Source organism: Erythranthe guttata, chromosome 5, assembly GCF_056151865.1.
Source record: "Erythranthe guttata isolate IM_541 chromosome 5, IM_541, whole genome shotgun sequence".
Lineage (NCBI taxonomy): Eukaryota > Viridiplantae > Streptophyta > Magnoliopsida > Lamiales > Phrymaceae > Erythranthe > Erythranthe guttata.
In genome coordinates, this window is record NC_142537.1 from 808099 (window position 1) to 825646 (window position 17548).

The window sequence follows — 17548 nt, forward strand, 5'->3', positions numbered from 1 at the left end:
TTGGTTCATTTTAGGGGGAAAAACCCGATTAATGCATTAAATTATTTTTTTTGGACTCGAGTCCGAGTCCGAGCCAATTCTGTGTTTTTTTATTTATTAATATTATTAGAATTTATTGTTATAAATTATAATAAAAATTCGAAATAAAAAAGGTGACATGTAACTTATTGTTTTAATTATTTATATGAATTTATTGTTCAATTTTATATTAATTATAGTAAAAAGAAAAAGTTATAGAATCTGCTCGCGATCTCAGAACAACTAAGAATGAGTTCTGGTTCACTCATCAGAAAACTCAAACTCGCAAGTCGAAGTTCGAGCTTTAACGAGCCGACTCAGCTCATTTACACCATGTATCGAATCTTTACAATAAAGTGACTCCAAATCCACATATAAAATATGTAATATATATAATTCACATAAGGAAGTACGTGCCAATTTACTATAAACTAACCATTTGGTTGCATTGTGCTAGTTGAAGAAGGCGTGGATATTCGTGACAACATACATTATTACAATCAATAATTAATTAATTAATTAATACAAACACACAATAGTTGTACTACTCCTAAGTCCTAACTAACAAATATGTTATTCAACATGACATCAATTTCATTATTAAAAAAAATGAGAATTGAATTACTCCCTCCATATATATATATATATATATATATATATATATATATATATATATATATATATATATATATATATATATATATATATATATATATATATATATATATATATATATATATATATATATATATCTTTTTTATCTTGGCACAAATCTTAAAAATCTCAATAAATATGTCTTTGATTTTAGGAAAATAGATATTATAGGACCAAAATACCCTTGTTTATTAATTAACGCAAGAAGAGTGCTAGGACCGGCAATTGAGCCGGGCCTACCCGAAGCCCGATAGCTCGGCCCGATTTTATTTGAGCCGAGCCCCATTAATTGTGAGCCGGGCCGAGTTTGAGCCGTTTTATTAAACCCGATTAAACTATGAGCCGATTCTGAGCTTACCATGGCTCGACCCGAATAAAGCCCGACTATACATATATATATATATATATATATATATATATATATATATATATATATATATATATATATATATATATTTGTTGTCCTTTTTTTTATTTTAGGTCTCAAGATTTTCGAAAAGAGTTAAGGACATTTAGAATTGCTTCTAGTTATTTTATTTTATGATTTTTTTTTTCATTTTGGCCTCGGATGCATTTTTTAGTATAATTAATTAAGGATTAAATATTTGCAATATTAAGCTTTATTTGTTTTAATGAACAGACTATGATTTTTATTTATTTTTTTATTTTTTAAGCTTATTTTGATTTTCAATTAATAGTCTAGATTTTTCGCTTAGACTGCGAAGTTTTTTTTTGTTTTTCTTTAATATGTCGACTGCAAAGTTGTAAAATATGTAATTTGTTTATTGCTCGATATAAGCCCGATATAAACCCGAAGCCCGAAAAAATGTGTGAGCCGAGTTTGAGCCTATAGGCATGAGGCCCGATGGTATTTGAGCTTGAGCCTATAATAATGAGGTCCGATGGTATATGAGCTTGAGCCGACCCAGGCTCGGCTCACACGGCCCGATTGCCAGCCCTAAAGAGTGCTATAGAGTTAATAAAGGTAAAATTGAAAAATAAGCAATTAATGCAGTATTGTAATTGTAAAGTGACAGATGATATGGAACAAAAAAATTCTAAAAAAAGACATATATTATGGAACATAGTAAGTATTTTTCTTATATATAAAGTCATCAAAGATTAATCATAAATGAAGTCTATTCACTAACCCTCGTAATTGTATTATTTATTTATTTTATAAATTTAACAAAATAAATTAACTAGTCCGATGTTAAATTATCAGATTAATCTACTGTAATCATTCTTAAAAAGGAAAGAATTAATTCATGATATTTAACTATTTATCGATGAAATCAAGCACAAAATAAGATCTATATATTTGTAGGATGAACAAATAAAATAATAATGTTCTAATTTATGCAAAGATTCTTTTTATTATTAATTTTTTGAACGTGTGAAGAACTGCTTTCCTTTTTCCTTACCACCAATAAATAATAATAATATAATAATGAGATATATTCTCTATACGACTTTTCATGTTTGACTCAATCACCCTACAAATTTCTCTCCTTTCTTTCAGAGAAAATTAGGAATATCTCTCTCTCTCTCTCTCTCTCTCTCTCTCTCTCTCTCTCTCTCTCTCTCTCTCTCTCTCTCTCATCATCTCTCTCTCTCTCTCTCTTCATCTTGCTTAAAGTTGTGAAAAATGGGATCATCAAATAACCCATTCAAAGAGAAACCAAATTCCTCTCTCTCCAAAAAGTTACTTTCTTATCTTCTGTACGCCTTCCTTCCATTAATCCTCCTTCACTTTTATTTTAAACCCTTTTATTTTTCTCTTCCCTTCTCCTACACCATTAACCCTAATTTCATCCCCCCTTCTTCCAATTCCCAAGGTCTCTCTCTCTCTCTCTCTCTCTCTCTCTCTCTCTCTCTCTCTCTCTCTCTCTCTCTCTCTCTCTCTCTCTCTATATATATATATATATATATATATATATATATATATATATATATATATACACACACACACACACACATATATTGCTGTATCTATTTATTCATATGAAGATTTCATTTTTTTTTTTTGCAGAAGTATTGAGAAAAACTATCGTACCTCAAGCAGCAACGTGCGACTACAGCAATGGAGAATGGGTCCCGCATAATCAGGAGCCGCTGTACAATGGGACAACCTGCGACACAATCAAACAAGGCCAAAACTGCATGGTTTTCGGCCGACCCGACAAAGATTATCTCCACTGGAAATGGAACCCTAAAAACTGCACCCTCCCCAGATTCAACCCTAGAAAATTCCTCGATCTCGTCAAAAACAGACACGTGGCGTTCGTCGGTGATTCCCTAGCAAGAAACCAGCTCGAATCACTCCTCTGCATGGTCTCCGTTTCGTCGAAACCGGATCTATTCTACACGGGCGGAGACGACAACAAGTTCAGGAAATGGCACGTGTCGTCGCACAACATCACCTTCTCGATTTACTGGTCGCCGTTTCTCGTCAAAGGGGTCGAGAAAACAATCGGAAAAGACTACAACACGTTGCATTTGGAATCCGTCGACGAACGATGGGCGGCGGATTTGGATCATATAGACATGCTTGTACTTTCTATAGGGCATTGGTATTTACACCCAGCCATTTATTATTACGGAAGCTCGATAATCGGATGTCATTTCTGCAAAAACCACACCGAAACCGGATTCTACGATGTTTTTGGCAAGGCGTTGAATACTACATTCGATTCGATAATCAAGAGAAAGGGGTCGAATAATAGTAATCACGGAAACGGGATTAGGGTTTTCTTGACGACTTTTTCGCCTGCGCATTTCGAAGGGCAGTGGGATAAGTTAGGGGCGTGCCCGAAGACTCGGCCTTTTAAACAAGGTGAGAGAGTTCTTGATGGGGTTGAGGAGGAATTGAGGAGAATCGGTGTGGCGGGAGTGGCGGAAGCGAATAGAAGGTGTGGAAATAGTGAAAATGATTTGAGATTCGAAGCTTTGGATGTTAGTAAGTTGGCTGTGTTGAGGCCCGACGGACACCCCGGACCTTACATGAACCCGTTTCCGTTTGCGAACGGGGTTCCGGAGCGCGTGCAGAATGACTGCGTGCATTGGTGTTTGCCTGGACCTATTGACACGTGGAATGAGATTTTGTTGGATGTGATTAAGAGATGGAACAGGTGAGATTAAATTAATTAATACAAATATTTTTTCTTTAAACTTTTCCTTTTTTTTTTTTTTGGTTTTGGTTTTGTTTTGATTTCTGTATTTATGGTTTTGGTTCTTTTGGTTTGTTTATTGAGTTTGTTGGATAAGATATATTATTATGTAGGTCGAACTATCACACACATGGATAGTTTAGTGTGATTTACGATTCTCATATAATTTGTAAGTTATTTTACGAGAGACTAGATTTACCCGGTGCACCTATATATTTAGCTGCAAATTTTTTCATTAAAAAAATGATGAATTATTCAAAGGGAATTTTGTCTACATTTTCGATGAAGTTTGTGGTAGGCACGTTTAATTAAGATTCCTAATACTATTATTTAAAATTAATCTAAGTCCCACCAACCTTTCTGAAGAATAGTTTAAATCTTTTACAGAGCAAAAAAATTCTCAAGGTAATTATTGAATTTATCATATCTATTGTTTTAGTTTTTCTCATTCTTTATTCTTTAATTATATGTTGGAATCTGTTGAAGTATCTTAACGAATTACATGATTTTATTTTTTTAAATTTATTTAGAGTTTCTGTGTGTGTTAATTAATTAAGAACTTTGCACAAACTCTTATTAATCTTAAAAGGGAAGAAAAATTAAAAGCAGTAATTAATATTTAATAATACACATAAATACAGGACTTTCTGACTTCACATGCACAATTATTTTATTTATTTAACAATATATAGTTGATCGATCGATCAAGATTAAGCTTAATTAATTATGACATTGATGATGTCATACTTGAGAGTCCTGATCTTCCAGAAGTGGAACCCTGACGTCATCAATGGAAGAAGAATTGATCTTGCCATTATTATTATTATTTTTATTATTGTCCGATTTATTATGTGCCTCGTCATCTTTAATTTGTCCCCACAGCACCGTGTAATAGCCCACTCCGCAGACGAATGCTCCCATAATGCTACATTTATATAAAATATTTCAAACAATTAAATTAATTAAATTATATAAAATCACTTTTGGTTTTTTCAATTATTATTCTCACCTTCTTTTGAGATGATAAACATGCATTAAATACAAAGTGTGCACAACCACTATTTTCAGTTATTTCTGAATAATAAGGGTGTAAATGAGTCGAACTCGAGTTATTATATATTATTGTGAAACATATGTTTAAAAGTGAGGTGGACCTTAATTAAACTCGTCAGAAAGATCGAGCTTTTAATTAATTAATTACCTTCCGTAATGGAAAGTATATGGAAAGAGCAACGAGCCGAACGTGCTTGCGTAGGGAATTCCAAATGGCTTGAATGCGGGTACAAAATAAGGTCCCTTCAATTTCGTGCACCATATCTGAATACTGCTACGTATCGCACTGCTGAAAATCGCCTGTCGGTCGAAAAATTAATTAATAACATATTAAGGTAATTAATTGTTTTTTGGTAATTTATAAAAATAATTAATTAATCTTACTGTTAGAACGATAATCAAGAGTTCGAAATTAAGCTCAAGTTTCCATGCAGTGAGATCTTTTTCCAAGAACAATATTGCAAGAAAAGCTGATTGTACGGTCCCGAAAAATGTGTATAATGATATTATTTTCATCACTTGTGAACACATTTTCATTGTTCCCACCTACGTAAAAAACACACACAGTTACGTTCATGCAAAATTGAAATTAATTATTATTTATTGAAATCAAAAATAATAATAATATGTATATATGTGTGTGTGTACCTGGATGATGTTCCAGATGACCATAGTAAGTGAAGAAGCTGCAAATAAAATACAGCCAAGGACCCAATTTTCGTGCACCGAAGTGAAAACTAGCAGCGGCGGCGGTGGTGGTGGTGCCGCCACAACCGCCGCCATCAATAGTGAGGGAGAAGAGTGGTTTTTTATGGTGGGGCCTTTGTAGAGAGTGAGTGAAATTGCTCCGGTGAAAGATATCAAGCTGCCGATTAATCTTGCTCGGCTGCCTGTGCTTCTCCAATTAAATTTTACTGTCCTGAAATTTTAACCACAGTAAATTTTATATATTTTACCTCCACTGCAGAAACTTCTGGATTCTTCTAGAGGGTTTCTTGGAAATATAATAATATTATACAAGAATATAATTTAATAATTAAATAGGAAAAAAGTTGAGACAATAAGTAAGGAGATTTGTGACAACATATGTACTATTTGATGGTCAAATTCTCCAAAATTAAACAAGGATAAATTATTCAATTTAAGTAGCTTGGAAATTAAACAACAAAAAATTAGTGACATCACAGAATAAACTTTTAGTTGATTGAAGGAAGAAAATTAAAGTGAAAGGGACTAAAAAGCAAATTAATAAAGGGTCCAACAGCTAATTATCTCACATGTGAATTACTCCCTTAGTCCCTCCATTTCTTTTTTTTCGATATTAAGTGTAACTTTAGAATTTTAATGTAGGACGAAATCTTTTTCTCCGACTTTACTCGGTATTAACGACAGATTAATGAAGTAACAAAGAAAAATTGGAGGGTATTTTTGTCAAATAATTGTTTGTTTTCTTCTAAAATCAAAGCTGTTTAATAACTTTTTTTAATTGAATTGCATTAACCTCAAACAACACTTAATTAAGAGAGCAGGCAACCAATAAAGAATGGTCGGCACACACTTGTGGGAAAATCATTTCAATAAATCAAGAAAATTGAGATTGAGATGAAATTAATTAATATGAGAATTAATTAATAAATTAACCTGAGGATAATTCCGAGAATGAAGGAGATAGCAGGAATCTGATTGGCCATGCCACATGCAACAATTGGAGAGCTGTAGCTTAAACCAACAAACGCAAGATTCTGAGCCATGGTTATCCTGCAAATTTAATTATAATTAGACACCATTAATCATTAAAAAATAAATTAATATTCACTAATCAAACACACTTCTGTGTGTTTATGTGTGTGCAAGAGAGAGAGAGTGAAAGAGAGCTAACCCTACAAAACCAAGCAAGAAGACTCTGAGGAAAAAAGGTAGGGTAAAAAATGGCCCTCCTGATCTGAAAATTGATAAATAATTACACCATTTGTTTCATGCATGAATTGATGATAAACTTTTTTAATGTAAAATTACATACCTATCCTTATGAAAAAAGAAGGAATAAAGGAGAAGAATGAATGAACCAAGGGCATTAGTGTAAACAACAAACACATAAGGGCTCATCCCTCTAGCAATGGCGGTGCTTGCCATTATAGTCAACCCTATAATACAACCCTCCACCACCACCATGGCCGTACACGGCAAAACCTCTCCCAACACCGCCTTCATGCCGCCGCCACCCATCTCTCTTTAATTTATCTCTCTTAATTATTTTTCTTATCTCTCTATCTTGTTTTTGAGTACTCTATTTTCTTGAACTATTTATTGATGATGAAAAGTAGAAATAAGAGGAGAGAGAAAGAAATAATAATAATAGAACGTAACCCTTCATGAAAGTGTGAAGCTACTTAGAGGGAATGAGCAACCCGGTCGGTGCCCCATGCACACTTAGTGAAGACCATTTTATTTATTTTTATGTATATATTATTCTCTACGTATACATATTTTTGGAAAATCTTGTGCACAAATGTCTTATTATTTGTCACCTATGTACCAAATTTATTTCTTTATTTTTATTCACAAGAAAACCCGTTTCTCGAAGTGCATTAGGTGAACTCCATCGTCCAATAACTCGTAAATTATTTAACCATGCGTGACTGAGTTGAAACTAGAAAAATGTTGACAAGAAAATTTGAACTGCCAGTGGTGAAGTCAGAATTTTATATCTGCGAGAACTAAACTAAAAAATCTAGGAACAACAAAGCGACAATGCACGAGAAACGTTAGGGGGTCATGGCCCCCCCCTCGCCCTATACTGACTTCCTCACTGCGAACTCGGGTCAAATAACATCGTACTCTCTTACTCAAAAAATTAGGTCACACGGGGCAAAATTATTTAACTTTAATTATTGAAAGTTGAAACTGAATTAGGTTTTCGTAATTTTTTGTATTGCTAAAATATGATATATTTTCTTTTTTTCACTTGATGGTTGATATCAATTAAGGGCCTACCAAGAATCATAATTAATATTTTCTAGGGCCCCCTGCTTATGAATTTGTGTCACCTGATACTGCCCATAGGTCAGAACTCCTTGTATAAATATCATCTCTAATTAATTATGCTCGTTAATTGGTAATTTGATGCAGACTAAGGTTTGTAAACACTAGCTAATTGTAATTTCTTGAGGGAGTGATTAATTTAATATTTAATTAATTGTGCATCAGCAGATTTGGTTCTTGCATATAGGCTTTTATTTTTTTCTTGTGAGTACGTGGATTCTTGTCAATTTTGTTTTGTTGATGTAAGCTTTGGTCTCAATTTGATCATTAAAGTAGGCAAATCCTTTCACATTCGATCAAAATTTTAATCGATGATGTGCCGAGTATTATTACACCACCAATTTCTGCTTTTTTTTTTTTCCGAAATTGTAATGAGTGTTATTAGATTCCAAGTTTCGATTCGATTTTAATTTTTGAAATTTAGCTTACAATCGATCCCACATATACATATGAATATGTCTATAATATACATATACATATATGCACACACATGGATGGTAGAATGTAACCCAATTAAATTCATAGTGATGTAGCATAGAAAGTAACATCGAAAGGTTTGGAGCTGGCTAAATTCTATTAATTTAGCAAAATATTAATTTTGCAGTTGATTAAACCCCTTAGACCCTAATAAAGTATAAAATAAAATTAAAATTAAATAAACACTAGGTACACCCTTATAATAATAAAATTTTGAAAATATTCTTTAATAAAATATAAAATTGGGGTAATTAGTAGTAAGCAATGATCAATTTTATATGTTAAATGAGTCTTTTCATCTCTTTGTGTGTTTGTAGGGTGCTTACTGCAATAATTAAAAAAAAGTGAGGGGTAAAGTGCGGTACAAAATTTAATTTGTCCTTGAAATGACAAATATGTCCTTATTAAAGGACCTATACGGGAGCAATGAGCAATGTGCAATCAATTTTATGAAATGACAAATATGCCCTTCTCCTTTTTTTATATTTACAGAAAAATTTAGTGCAAAATTGAGATTCTTTGAGGGGTTGATTGAAATTTGTCCTATATCTTAACAAGTTTTAAATGTTTTTTTCCACGCATTAATACAAGAAAAATAAAATAATCAAATAACATGCAATAAATACTATCAAAACAATACCATATAATAAATGTGCATTACAATAAAATACAGGACTTAATCACATGTACAAATTGTGGGACACTGTCCTAAAAAAACGGACCCTTAATTGATAACCTCTATAAAAATTATCAAACTCTTCTTGTGAACAAATTGTTCACAAAAACAAATCAACAATCAAAAAAGAATATTTTCTGCAGCTGATGATAATCAACCCTTTTTTTTTAATCCATATATAATTAACCATAATTAATCTTTTGACGATGATGATGTCATACTGGAGAGTCCTGATCTTCCAGAAGTGGAACCCTGACGTCATCAATGGAAGAAGAATTGATCTTGCCATTATTATTATTATTTTTATTATTGTCCGATTTATTATGTGCCTCGTCATCTTTAATTTGTCCCCACAGCACAGTGTAATAGCCTACTCCACATACGAATGCTCCCATCATACTACATTTATATATACAAAAAAAAATTATTTCAATAAAATCGATGATTATATATAAAATCGCGTTTTGTTTTTCAATTAATTAATTAATTACCTTCCGTAATGGAACGTATCGGCGAAGAGCAACGAGCCGAATGTACTTGCGTAGGGAATTCCAAATGGCTTGAACGCGGGCACGAAATAAGGTCCCTTCAATTTCGTGCACCATATTTGAATACTGCTACGTATCGCACTGCTGAATATCGCCTGTCGATCGAAAAATAATTATATCTTAATTAATTACATATTAAGGTGGTAATTATAAGTTAATTAAAAAAAAATAATTAATCTCACTGTTAGAACGATAATCAAGAGTTCGAAGTTAAGCTCAAGTTTCCATGCAGTAAGATCTCTTTCCAGGAATAATATTGCAAGAAGAGCTGATTGTACGGTCCCGAAAAATGTGTATAATGATATTATTTTCATTATTTGCGAGCACATTTTCACTGTTCCCACCTGCATAAAATATAATTTTATTATATTATAATAAAAAAAATTAATATAATTATTAATATATGATTTTAATAATTACAATATATAAATATACCTGGATAATGTTCCAGATGACTAGAGTAAGTGAAGAACCTGCGAACAAAGCGCAGCCGAGAATCCAGTTTTCGTGTGGCGAAGAGAAAACTAGCAGCCGTGGTGGTGGTGGAACCACCACCAACGCCGCTGCGGCCGCCGTCGTGTGAAGGGAAAGTGAGGGAGAAGAGTGGCTTCTGATGGTGGGGCCCTTGTAGAGAGTGAGTGAAATTGCTCCGGTGAAAGATATCAAGCTGCCGATTAATCTTGCTCGGCTGCCTGTGCTTTTCCAATCGAATTTTGCCGTCCTGAAATTATACGAGACGTATAAATTGTACTGATTAAATTTCATGTGCGACGAGCTCGACTTAACAAAGACAAAACAAAAATGTATACTATTTGATTAAAAAAAATAATAAATATATAAGCAACAAGTTGATTAAAATATGAAGTGTAAAGACTGTGACAACATATGTATACTATTTGATGGTCAAATTCTCCAAAAGCAAATAGGGAAATTTAATTTTATTTTGCAAAAGCAAGAAAATTAAAGTGAAAGGGACTATATATAAAGCAAATAATAATGGGGTGCAACATCAAATTAATTAAGCTATCCAGATATATATGTGAATGAATTATTATAACATCTATTAATTACAAAATAAAATAAGAAATAAGAATTATTAATTATGACATCAGGCCAACCAAAGATACCTCTAAAAAGTTTGGCCCTACACACTTTTGTGAGAAAAAAATCTAAATTGATTCTAGTCTTGTGGCCAACATACTCAGATCTCAGAAATAAAAATCTCAGTATATTCCTTCAAATATTGTACATATAGTTATATACCACCACAAAATATATTCCCTTATTCTGTAAGTAAACAAATTTGATTTATATATATTTCAAAAATAAAGAAAAAATTAGCAATTAATTAATGAATTAACCTGAGAATAATTCCGAGAATGAAGGACATAGCAGGAATCTGATTGGCCATGCCACATGCTACAATTGGAGAGCTGTAACTTAAACCAACAAATGCTAGATTCTGTGCTATGGTTATCCTGCAAATTTAATTATAATTAGACACCATTAATCATTAAAATTATATATTAATATTCACTAATTATTCAAACACACTTATGTGTGTGTCTGTGTGTGTGTGTGTGTGTGTGTGTGAGAGAGAGAGAGAGAGAGAGAGAGAGAGAGAGAGAGAGAGAGAGAGAGAGAGAGAGAGAGAGAGAGAGAGAGAGGGCTAACCCTACAAAACCAAGCAAGCAGACTCTGAGGAAAAAGGGTAGGGTAAAAAATGGCTCTTCTGATCTGAAAATTGAGAAATAATTATTAGTATTAAACCATTTTTATTTCTTGATATTTTCATATTTAGTAGTTTTCATGCATGAATTGATGATATTTGTTTGTGTAAATTACGTACCTATCCCTATCAAAAAAGAAGGAATAAATGAGAAGAATGAATGAGCCAAGGGCATTAGTGTAAACAACAAAGACATAAGGGCTCATCCCTCTAGCCATGGCGGTGCTTGCCATTATAGTCAACCCTATAATTAAACCCTCCACCACCACCATGGCCGTGCACGGCAAAACCTCTCCCAACACCGCCTTCATGCCGCCACTCATCGTCGTCGTCTCTCTCATCCTCATCTATATATATATCCCTCTTTTCTCTCTCTCCCTTTCTCTCTCTTACTTAGCTGCTCTATCTTGTTTTTTAGTCTATTTATTTTGTTGATCAATTTATTGATGATGAAAAATTCAAAATAAAGAGGAGAGAGAAAGAAAGAAAGAAAATGGAACGTAACCTTTCAAGAAAGTGTGTAGCTACTTAAAAGGGGAATGAGCAACTCGGGTGGTGCCCCATGCACACTTAGGGAAGACCATTTTTATCATATATTGTTTTTATTTTTATGCAAATATAATTTTTTTTCTCTATATATTTGGAAAAAATATTGCACATGTTCCACTATTATTTGTCCCCGAATTTTAGTGACGGAGCCAGCATAGTGTCAAGTGGGTCATGACCCCCTTATATTTCTCAAATTTCTATTATCTTATGTAAAAAAAATCATAATTCTGACTTTGCTAGTGACGGAGTATGATCAGATTTTTTATTGACATATAAAAATTATTGCTATAATATTTTTTTATTGACAAAAATAATAAATACAATTAGGGGGCAAAAATATTTAACTTTATCAAACCGGAATTAGGTTTTGGTAAATTTTAATTGCTAAAAATCCGATTTTGCTCTTGGTGGCTAATATCAATTAAGGGCCTACCAAGATTCAAAGAATCATAATTTTAATTATTTTTCAAGGGCCCCTCTAATTAAAAATATGTGGCTCACAATACTTCCCAAATCCATGTATGAATTCTCATTAATTACGCAATCGTAATATTTCTCTGCCCATTGATTGGTAATTAGATTCAGACTAAGGTTGATTAAACACTAGTTAATTAAGGGAGTGATTAAATTTTAATTATTAATTAATTGTGCATCAGCAGATTTGGTTCTTTCGATCAAAACAATTCGTGCGTCATAGCGGTAATCACGTCTTTCGTGAATCCCCATAAGGTGTTTTTTTCATGTGTACGTGGATTCTTGTCCAAATTTGTATGGTGACCTCACCTTTATTTGGTCTTAATTTCGTTATTATTTAGTCATTAAAAATAGTCACTTTCCTAATAATAGATAGCATTAATTTTGCCTCTGTCACATATTTGTTAGGTCTACTTCACTTATTTACTTTCTTGGATAAATTACAGACACTCATGAGCTAAGGTTAAATTACGAAAACCCCCTCATGTTTTGATAATTACAACCACACTTTTCACTATGATTCTTCATACATGTTCACCCTTGTAGACTTTAGTGGTCAAATTTAATGGAATTTTCTAGGTTATATGTAATATTCTCAAATTTGTACCTAATTTATCTCATTCGAGCTCCATATTTTGAATCAAGATGACCATAAAATGTATTATTTGACTTGAATATATCAGAATGCGCAAAACGAGTATAAACTAGAGAACATTCCACGAAACTAAAAAACTATGTTGAATTTGACACCATAAAGGTGGACGTGTGAAAAAATTCATGGTTTAGGGGGTAGTTGTAATTTTTCAAATATGAGAGGGGTTTTCATAATTTAACCTTACCTCAGGGGTAGTTGTAATTTACGCTTATTTTCTTTTAGTTCTAATTTTGATCTGAAATTATTTACAGATTAAGAATCGGCAAAGCAAAAATTAAATAAAATCCTACTTAATAATATTAATTTATATACATCAGGCTTTTCCCTTCACCAACAATTTACAGTGAAATTTAATTTACATATATATATAAATATATATATCTTTCAAAGGAATAATTACTGAGCTGTAGCTGTTTTCAGCTGGCTTTTAAACAATAAGATAGCATAAATATATATAAAATACCAACTGCAAAATCTTCAGGGAGGGGTAATGGCCCCCATGTTTTTCGGACAACCCCTCTTTCTCTTGTCAACACACAGTGGTGCCCTTTTGACTACTTCCATTAATCTGCAGCCATTTTTAGCCTGAGTTTACTCAGCAAAAATATAACATAATAAGTATAACAAGCTATATACAAACTGAATTAAATATCAAATTCAACGAACATTGTCAACGAAAAAGTTCTTGATAATGTACTTGTTTGTCTGAGCGTGAACTAGTCCGTAAGAGAGAGAAAGAAAATAGAGACATGAGATAATATTGTTCGATGAGCCATGTATATATATATATAATACTTTTCAGCTATGTCAAAGGATAAGCAAAGATACTGTCAAAAGTGTCTCCTCTCACACAGAGGCGTCGTATATTTTTTGCAGGAACTTGGTCAAGTGCATTATGAAATAAATACATTTAAGTTTCGTATTTAGGAAAGTCTAGATGAATATTAAATAATTAATAGTACGAACGAGCTGCGGGAATCATATGGCATTTAAGATATTCTCCAATAGAGTTATAGGAGTATTAAATCATATTTCAATTTTTTTGGTTGGAAGGAATTTATCATGATTAAGAGGTCCTAAACTAGTCAATTATAAGTAAAATCTTCGATTTTCTACAAAAAATCTCGTAATTATTTTAATTTTTGGCTTGATTATCAATCTAAAAGAGAAGGGTAAACACATCATACTCTGTTTTTTTGCCACTAAACTCGAATCGGCTCTTCATCGGTTGTCAAAAGAGGGGCTTTTTCACTGTTTTCAACCACCTCTACTTCTTTTGCCTTTCCCCACATTACCGAATAGAACCCAATAACAATGATGATCGAGCCCACCAAACTATCAAAAAAAAAATTATCATCTCAAAGAACAAAGAATCGTATGAAACGAAAACCAAGAAAGGGCTAATAACTTACATTCCAAGGTAGAGAATATCGCCCAAGAAGATAATACCCAACGAAGCTGCTATCACAATTCCTAACGGGTGAAACATTGCAACGAAAAGAGGACCCTTTTTATGCAGACACCATGCAGTTACACCTACTTGGAATGCGGACCCGAAAATTCCCTACAAATAAATGGTCTGAATTAATTATACATTCACGATCGAAGGAGTGTATGAAAACTCATAGACTGGATAAAGGGGACGGAAACAAATACCATCGAGATGTTTATAAGTAGAATGGAAAGATTAATTGCAATGTACAATGCAAAAAATTATGGCATAACTACCTACCGAATATAAAACAGCAAACAGTCTGATATTAGGTTGCAATGCCCAAGCACTAAGGTCTCGATCGACAACCAGAGATACTATCGTGGACAAAATGGCAGCAAAAAAGCAGTAAAAGAAGACTATAATCAGCTCTGCTGGATATTTCGCAAGAATTAACGCCTGTAAAAAAAAATATTTCAGAATTATTATTAAAAAAAAAATCTCGGTTTTCTTGTTGTATATCGTAAAGTGGTGGTACCTGTACAATTATGTAGCCTGAAGCAACTGCACAGTCAGCTGCAAGAAACAATCCTCCTATTATCCAATTTGATTGCGGTATATAAAAATTCGGATAATTCAACTTAGAAGATGAATGGAGGGTCAAGATTTGAGGGCCTTTGTAGAGAGTTACGACAAATGCACCGGCAATCGACACTATAGTTCCGATTGCTTTTGCCAAGAAACTCGAACTTCTACAAGCTAGCTTTTCCATCCTAATAATCACCGAAAAACGAAATTTAAGCAAATTTACTCTCTTTCTTTTTAATCGAACACGGAACTAAAAAGCAGGTTGAAAATAAAGAAATTACCCGAAAATAACGGCTAGTATAAAGGTAAACCCTGGAATTAAATTAAGCATTGCTGAGGCAAATGCAGCAGAAGTGTAATTAATTCCAGTATAGCCAGTCAACTGTGCCAAACACCTACAAAAATCATCACAATTGCATAATTAAATCATTTTAATTAAATAAAAATTTGAAAATCCCCAATTTCAGAAATTAGGTCATCAATTAATTATCATCACTCTGTAAATAGAAATGCGGTAAATGGAAGGAAGCTACATACCCAAGAACACCTAGTGAGAAAAAACCCCAAATCAGCGAGAAAGTGAGTGGAGGCCGGGTTGATGACCTGCAAAATTCACGTTCACAATTTATTATTACAGAGGAGTGTGGAATCGAATCGGAAACGATGATGGTGTATGTTACCTGTGAACGAGGAGAGATAGAGGGAGGAGGATTAGGGCGGCGAGAGCATTGGAATATGCGACGAATGTGTAATTAGTCATTCCGGTGGCCATGGCTCTTTTGCTAATGATAATCAGACCTACCTGAGCGGTGGTGGCTAGTACCATGCCCACATACGGCGTCGTTTCGTTCTCCGGCAACCCCATTCCACCGCCCCTCTCTCTCTCTCTCTAGAACGATCTCGATCGGGAACTACCAATTGCCGGCAAAGCTCTACTACATACACACAGTGTTAGTCGTTGACTGTTGACCCGTTTGTTGAATGTTATGGGTCAACAAATTATTCGGGTCAAATGGGGGGCATTATCGTAATCTTCTTCTTGATTTTGATGTCGGATTTGAAAATTAATGTACTGGGACGTGTTACTGCACCAAATTCGGCAGCAACCATGTTAATAATAATAAAAATAAAATAAAAATAAAAATAAAAATAAAATAAAAATAAAAATAAAAAAATAAAAGAAAGAAATACAAATTACTAAATAATTTGGGCTTGTAAAGGATCCGATAAAACCCCTGAAATTAGGCCCAATTGGAATAGGTCTGCTATCTCATGTTGATTGTCAAAAAAGCCCATCAAATATATAAAAATAGCAGCCCACCATTTTTCGAATATTCCACATATTTTACAAATAATAATATTATTTTTTCCTAAATTCAAATTCAATAAATAATAAAATTAAAATTGGAACACTAACACTAAAAAAAAATCACAATTTATTTATTGAAAAATATTTTTTTGATAAAAAATCTCCTTAATAAAGTTATTTTTATTATTATTATTTTGTTGGGATAGATCCAATCATCCAAAATATATTGTAACAGAATAAAATGGCAAATATATATATATATATATATATATATATATATATATATATATATATATATATATATATATATATATATATTTATTTACATTTCAGGAGTGGGTCATTAATTGATATATGTCTTTATACTGAAGAGTCGTGATCAATTGGTTGGCAAACCACATGCCCCAAGTATGGGCCGAGTGGTGCAATCACCAATTTACTATGTTAACCGTTTTCAATAGTTGCTATTCTCAAAGTGCGACTTTTAATTTGTACCATACCAAATTTTATTTACTTTAATCGAATCCATGAAGCATTTAATTATTAAAGTTATTTATTAAATTTATAATGTCGTGTTTAATTTCAGGAATTAACGGGCAGTTAATTGCATGTGTTATGCCGCTCTGCATTAAACGTGTTCACGAGCTACGCGCTTTATTTCAAATTTCAATTATCAAAACCCCATGCACGAACGGATACTGCATTATTTTCCAATTATTATTATTATTGTTAAATTGTTAATAATAATATTACTATAAATTATTATTATTACAATACATGACCAACTTGTCTACTTTTCTCTTCATAAATGTACCTGTTTCCTGTGTCCCCAGTTTCATGATTTTTTTTTTTTAACCTATGTCAGAAATTCAGTTGAGAAAGAGGCAGTTCAGATATAATATATTATATTATATACTTTAATTCATATATATAATTTAATTTATTTTTTCTTGTTATTATTATCTGTATAGAAATAATATTTATGAAGCATGAAAACAATATCCTCTCATGAAAATCTCATCAATCTCTTTCCATGTTATATATATCCTTTTGTGGGGTTCGACCCCTTTACATTGTTCAATCTTGCCCTTATAACTTAACACACACACACACCACACACACATATATATATATATACAGTCTGCAAGTATATATAATGAATAATATATATATA

The 17548-nt window shown here is 32.6% G+C and overlaps 4 protein-coding genes across 5 annotated transcripts; 1 reads left to right on the forward strand and 3 right to left on the reverse strand.

The window, feature by feature from the left end:
* The first annotated feature begins 2156 nt into the window (after positions 1-2156).
* On the forward strand, positions 2157-4053 carry LOC105974597 (xyloglucan O-acetyltransferase 1). The gene is made up of 2 exons (XM_088818227.1): positions 2157-2510; positions 2705-4053. The coding sequence occupies exons 1-2, from the start codon at positions 2321-2323 to the stop codon at positions 3805-3807; spliced, it is 1293 nt and encodes a 430-aa protein (XP_088674353.1). The 5' UTR covers positions 2157-2320; the 3' UTR covers positions 3808-4053.
* A 388-nt stretch (positions 4054-4441) lies between these two features.
* On the reverse strand, positions 4442-7327 carry LOC105974636 (WAT1-related protein At1g70260). The gene is made up of 7 exons (XM_012999750.2): positions 6916-7327; positions 6775-6837; positions 6537-6653; positions 5544-5814; positions 5280-5441; positions 5044-5195; positions 4442-4767 (listed from the first exon to the last, which is right to left on the reverse strand). The coding sequence occupies exons 1-7, from the start codon at positions 7119-7121 to the stop codon at positions 4584-4586; spliced, it is 1155 nt and encodes a 384-aa protein (XP_012855204.2). The 5' UTR covers positions 7122-7327; the 3' UTR covers positions 4442-4583.
* Positions 7328-9033: 1706 nt separating this feature from the next.
* LOC105974794 (WAT1-related protein At1g70260) lies at positions 9034-11960 on the reverse strand. Its single transcript, XM_012999948.2, has 7 exons — positions 11488-11960; positions 11313-11375; positions 11000-11116; positions 10074-10359; positions 9821-9982; positions 9582-9733; positions 9034-9489 (listed from the first exon to the last, which is right to left on the reverse strand). Exons 1-7 carry the CDS (start codon positions 11712-11714, stop codon positions 9306-9308), a joined length of 1191 nt encoding a protein of 396 aa, XP_012855402.2. The 5' UTR covers positions 11715-11960; the 3' UTR covers positions 9034-9305.
* A 1359-nt stretch (positions 11961-13319) lies between these two features.
* On the reverse strand, positions 13320-16056 carry LOC105974798 (WAT1-related protein At3g28050). 2 transcript variants are annotated; one of them, XM_012999955.2, is made up of 8 exons: positions 15746-16056; positions 15603-15668; positions 15347-15460; positions 15016-15250; positions 14778-14936; positions 14458-14609; positions 14233-14380; positions 13320-13630 (listed from the first exon to the last, which is right to left on the reverse strand). In XM_012999955.2, exons 1-7 carry the CDS (start codon positions 15928-15930, stop codon positions 14248-14250), a joined length of 1044 nt encoding a protein of 347 aa, XP_012855409.2. In that variant the 5' UTR covers positions 15931-16056; the 3' UTR covers positions 13320-13630; positions 14233-14247. The 2 variants fall into 2 exon arrangements, with proteins under 2 accessions (XP_012855409.2, XP_012855410.2); XM_012999956.2 differs by having other exon boundaries at positions 13320-13613; positions 15746-16038.
* Positions 16057-17548: the final 1492 nt, after the last annotated feature.

Bases quoted from the DNA above. Each gene is read 5' to 3' on its own strand.
- LOC105974597 (XM_088818227.1), top strand. From the start codon at position 2,321: ATGGGATCATCAAATAACCCATTCAAAGAGAAACCAAATTCCTCTCTC. The intron at 2,511-2,704 runs GTCTCTCTCTCT...TTTTTTTTGCAG, and splicing joins CCCTTCTTCCAATTCCCAAG to AAGTATTGAGAAAAACTATC.
- LOC105974636 (XM_012999750.2), bottom strand. From the start codon at position 7,121: ATGGGTGGCGGCGGCATGAAGGCGGTGTTGGGAGAGGTTTTGCCGTGT. The intron at 5,815-6,536 runs GTTAATTTATTA...TTAAAATTTCAG, and splicing joins ATTCTCGGAATTATCCTCAG to GACAGTAAAATTTAATTGGA. The intron at 5,196-5,279 runs GTAAGATTAATT...TTCGACCGACAG, and splicing joins TCTTGATTATCGTTCTAACA to GCGATTTTCAGCAGTGCGAT.
- LOC105974794 (XM_012999948.2), bottom strand. From the start codon at position 11,714: ATGAGGATGAGAGAGACGACGACGATGAGTGGCGGCATGAAGGCGGTG. The intron at 11,117-11,312 runs GTTAGCCCTCTC...TTAAATTTGCAG, and splicing joins TGCTTGCTTGGTTTTGTAGG to GATAACCATAGCACAGAATC. The intron at 9,734-9,820 runs GTGAGATTAATT...TTCGATCGACAG, and splicing joins TCTTGATTATCGTTCTAACA to GCGATATTCAGCAGTGCGAT.
- LOC105974798 (XM_012999955.2), bottom strand. From the start codon at position 15,930: ATGGGGTTGCCGGAGAACGAAACGACGCCGTATGTGGGCATGGTACTA. The intron at 15,461-15,602 runs GTATGTAGCTTC...TGATTTTTGTAG, and splicing joins TTCTCACTAGGTGTTCTTGG to GTGTTTGGCACAGTTGACTG. The intron at 14,937-15,015 runs GTACCACCACTT...TTTTTTTTACAG, and splicing joins CAGGCTACATAATTGTACAG to GCGTTAATTCTTGCGAAATA.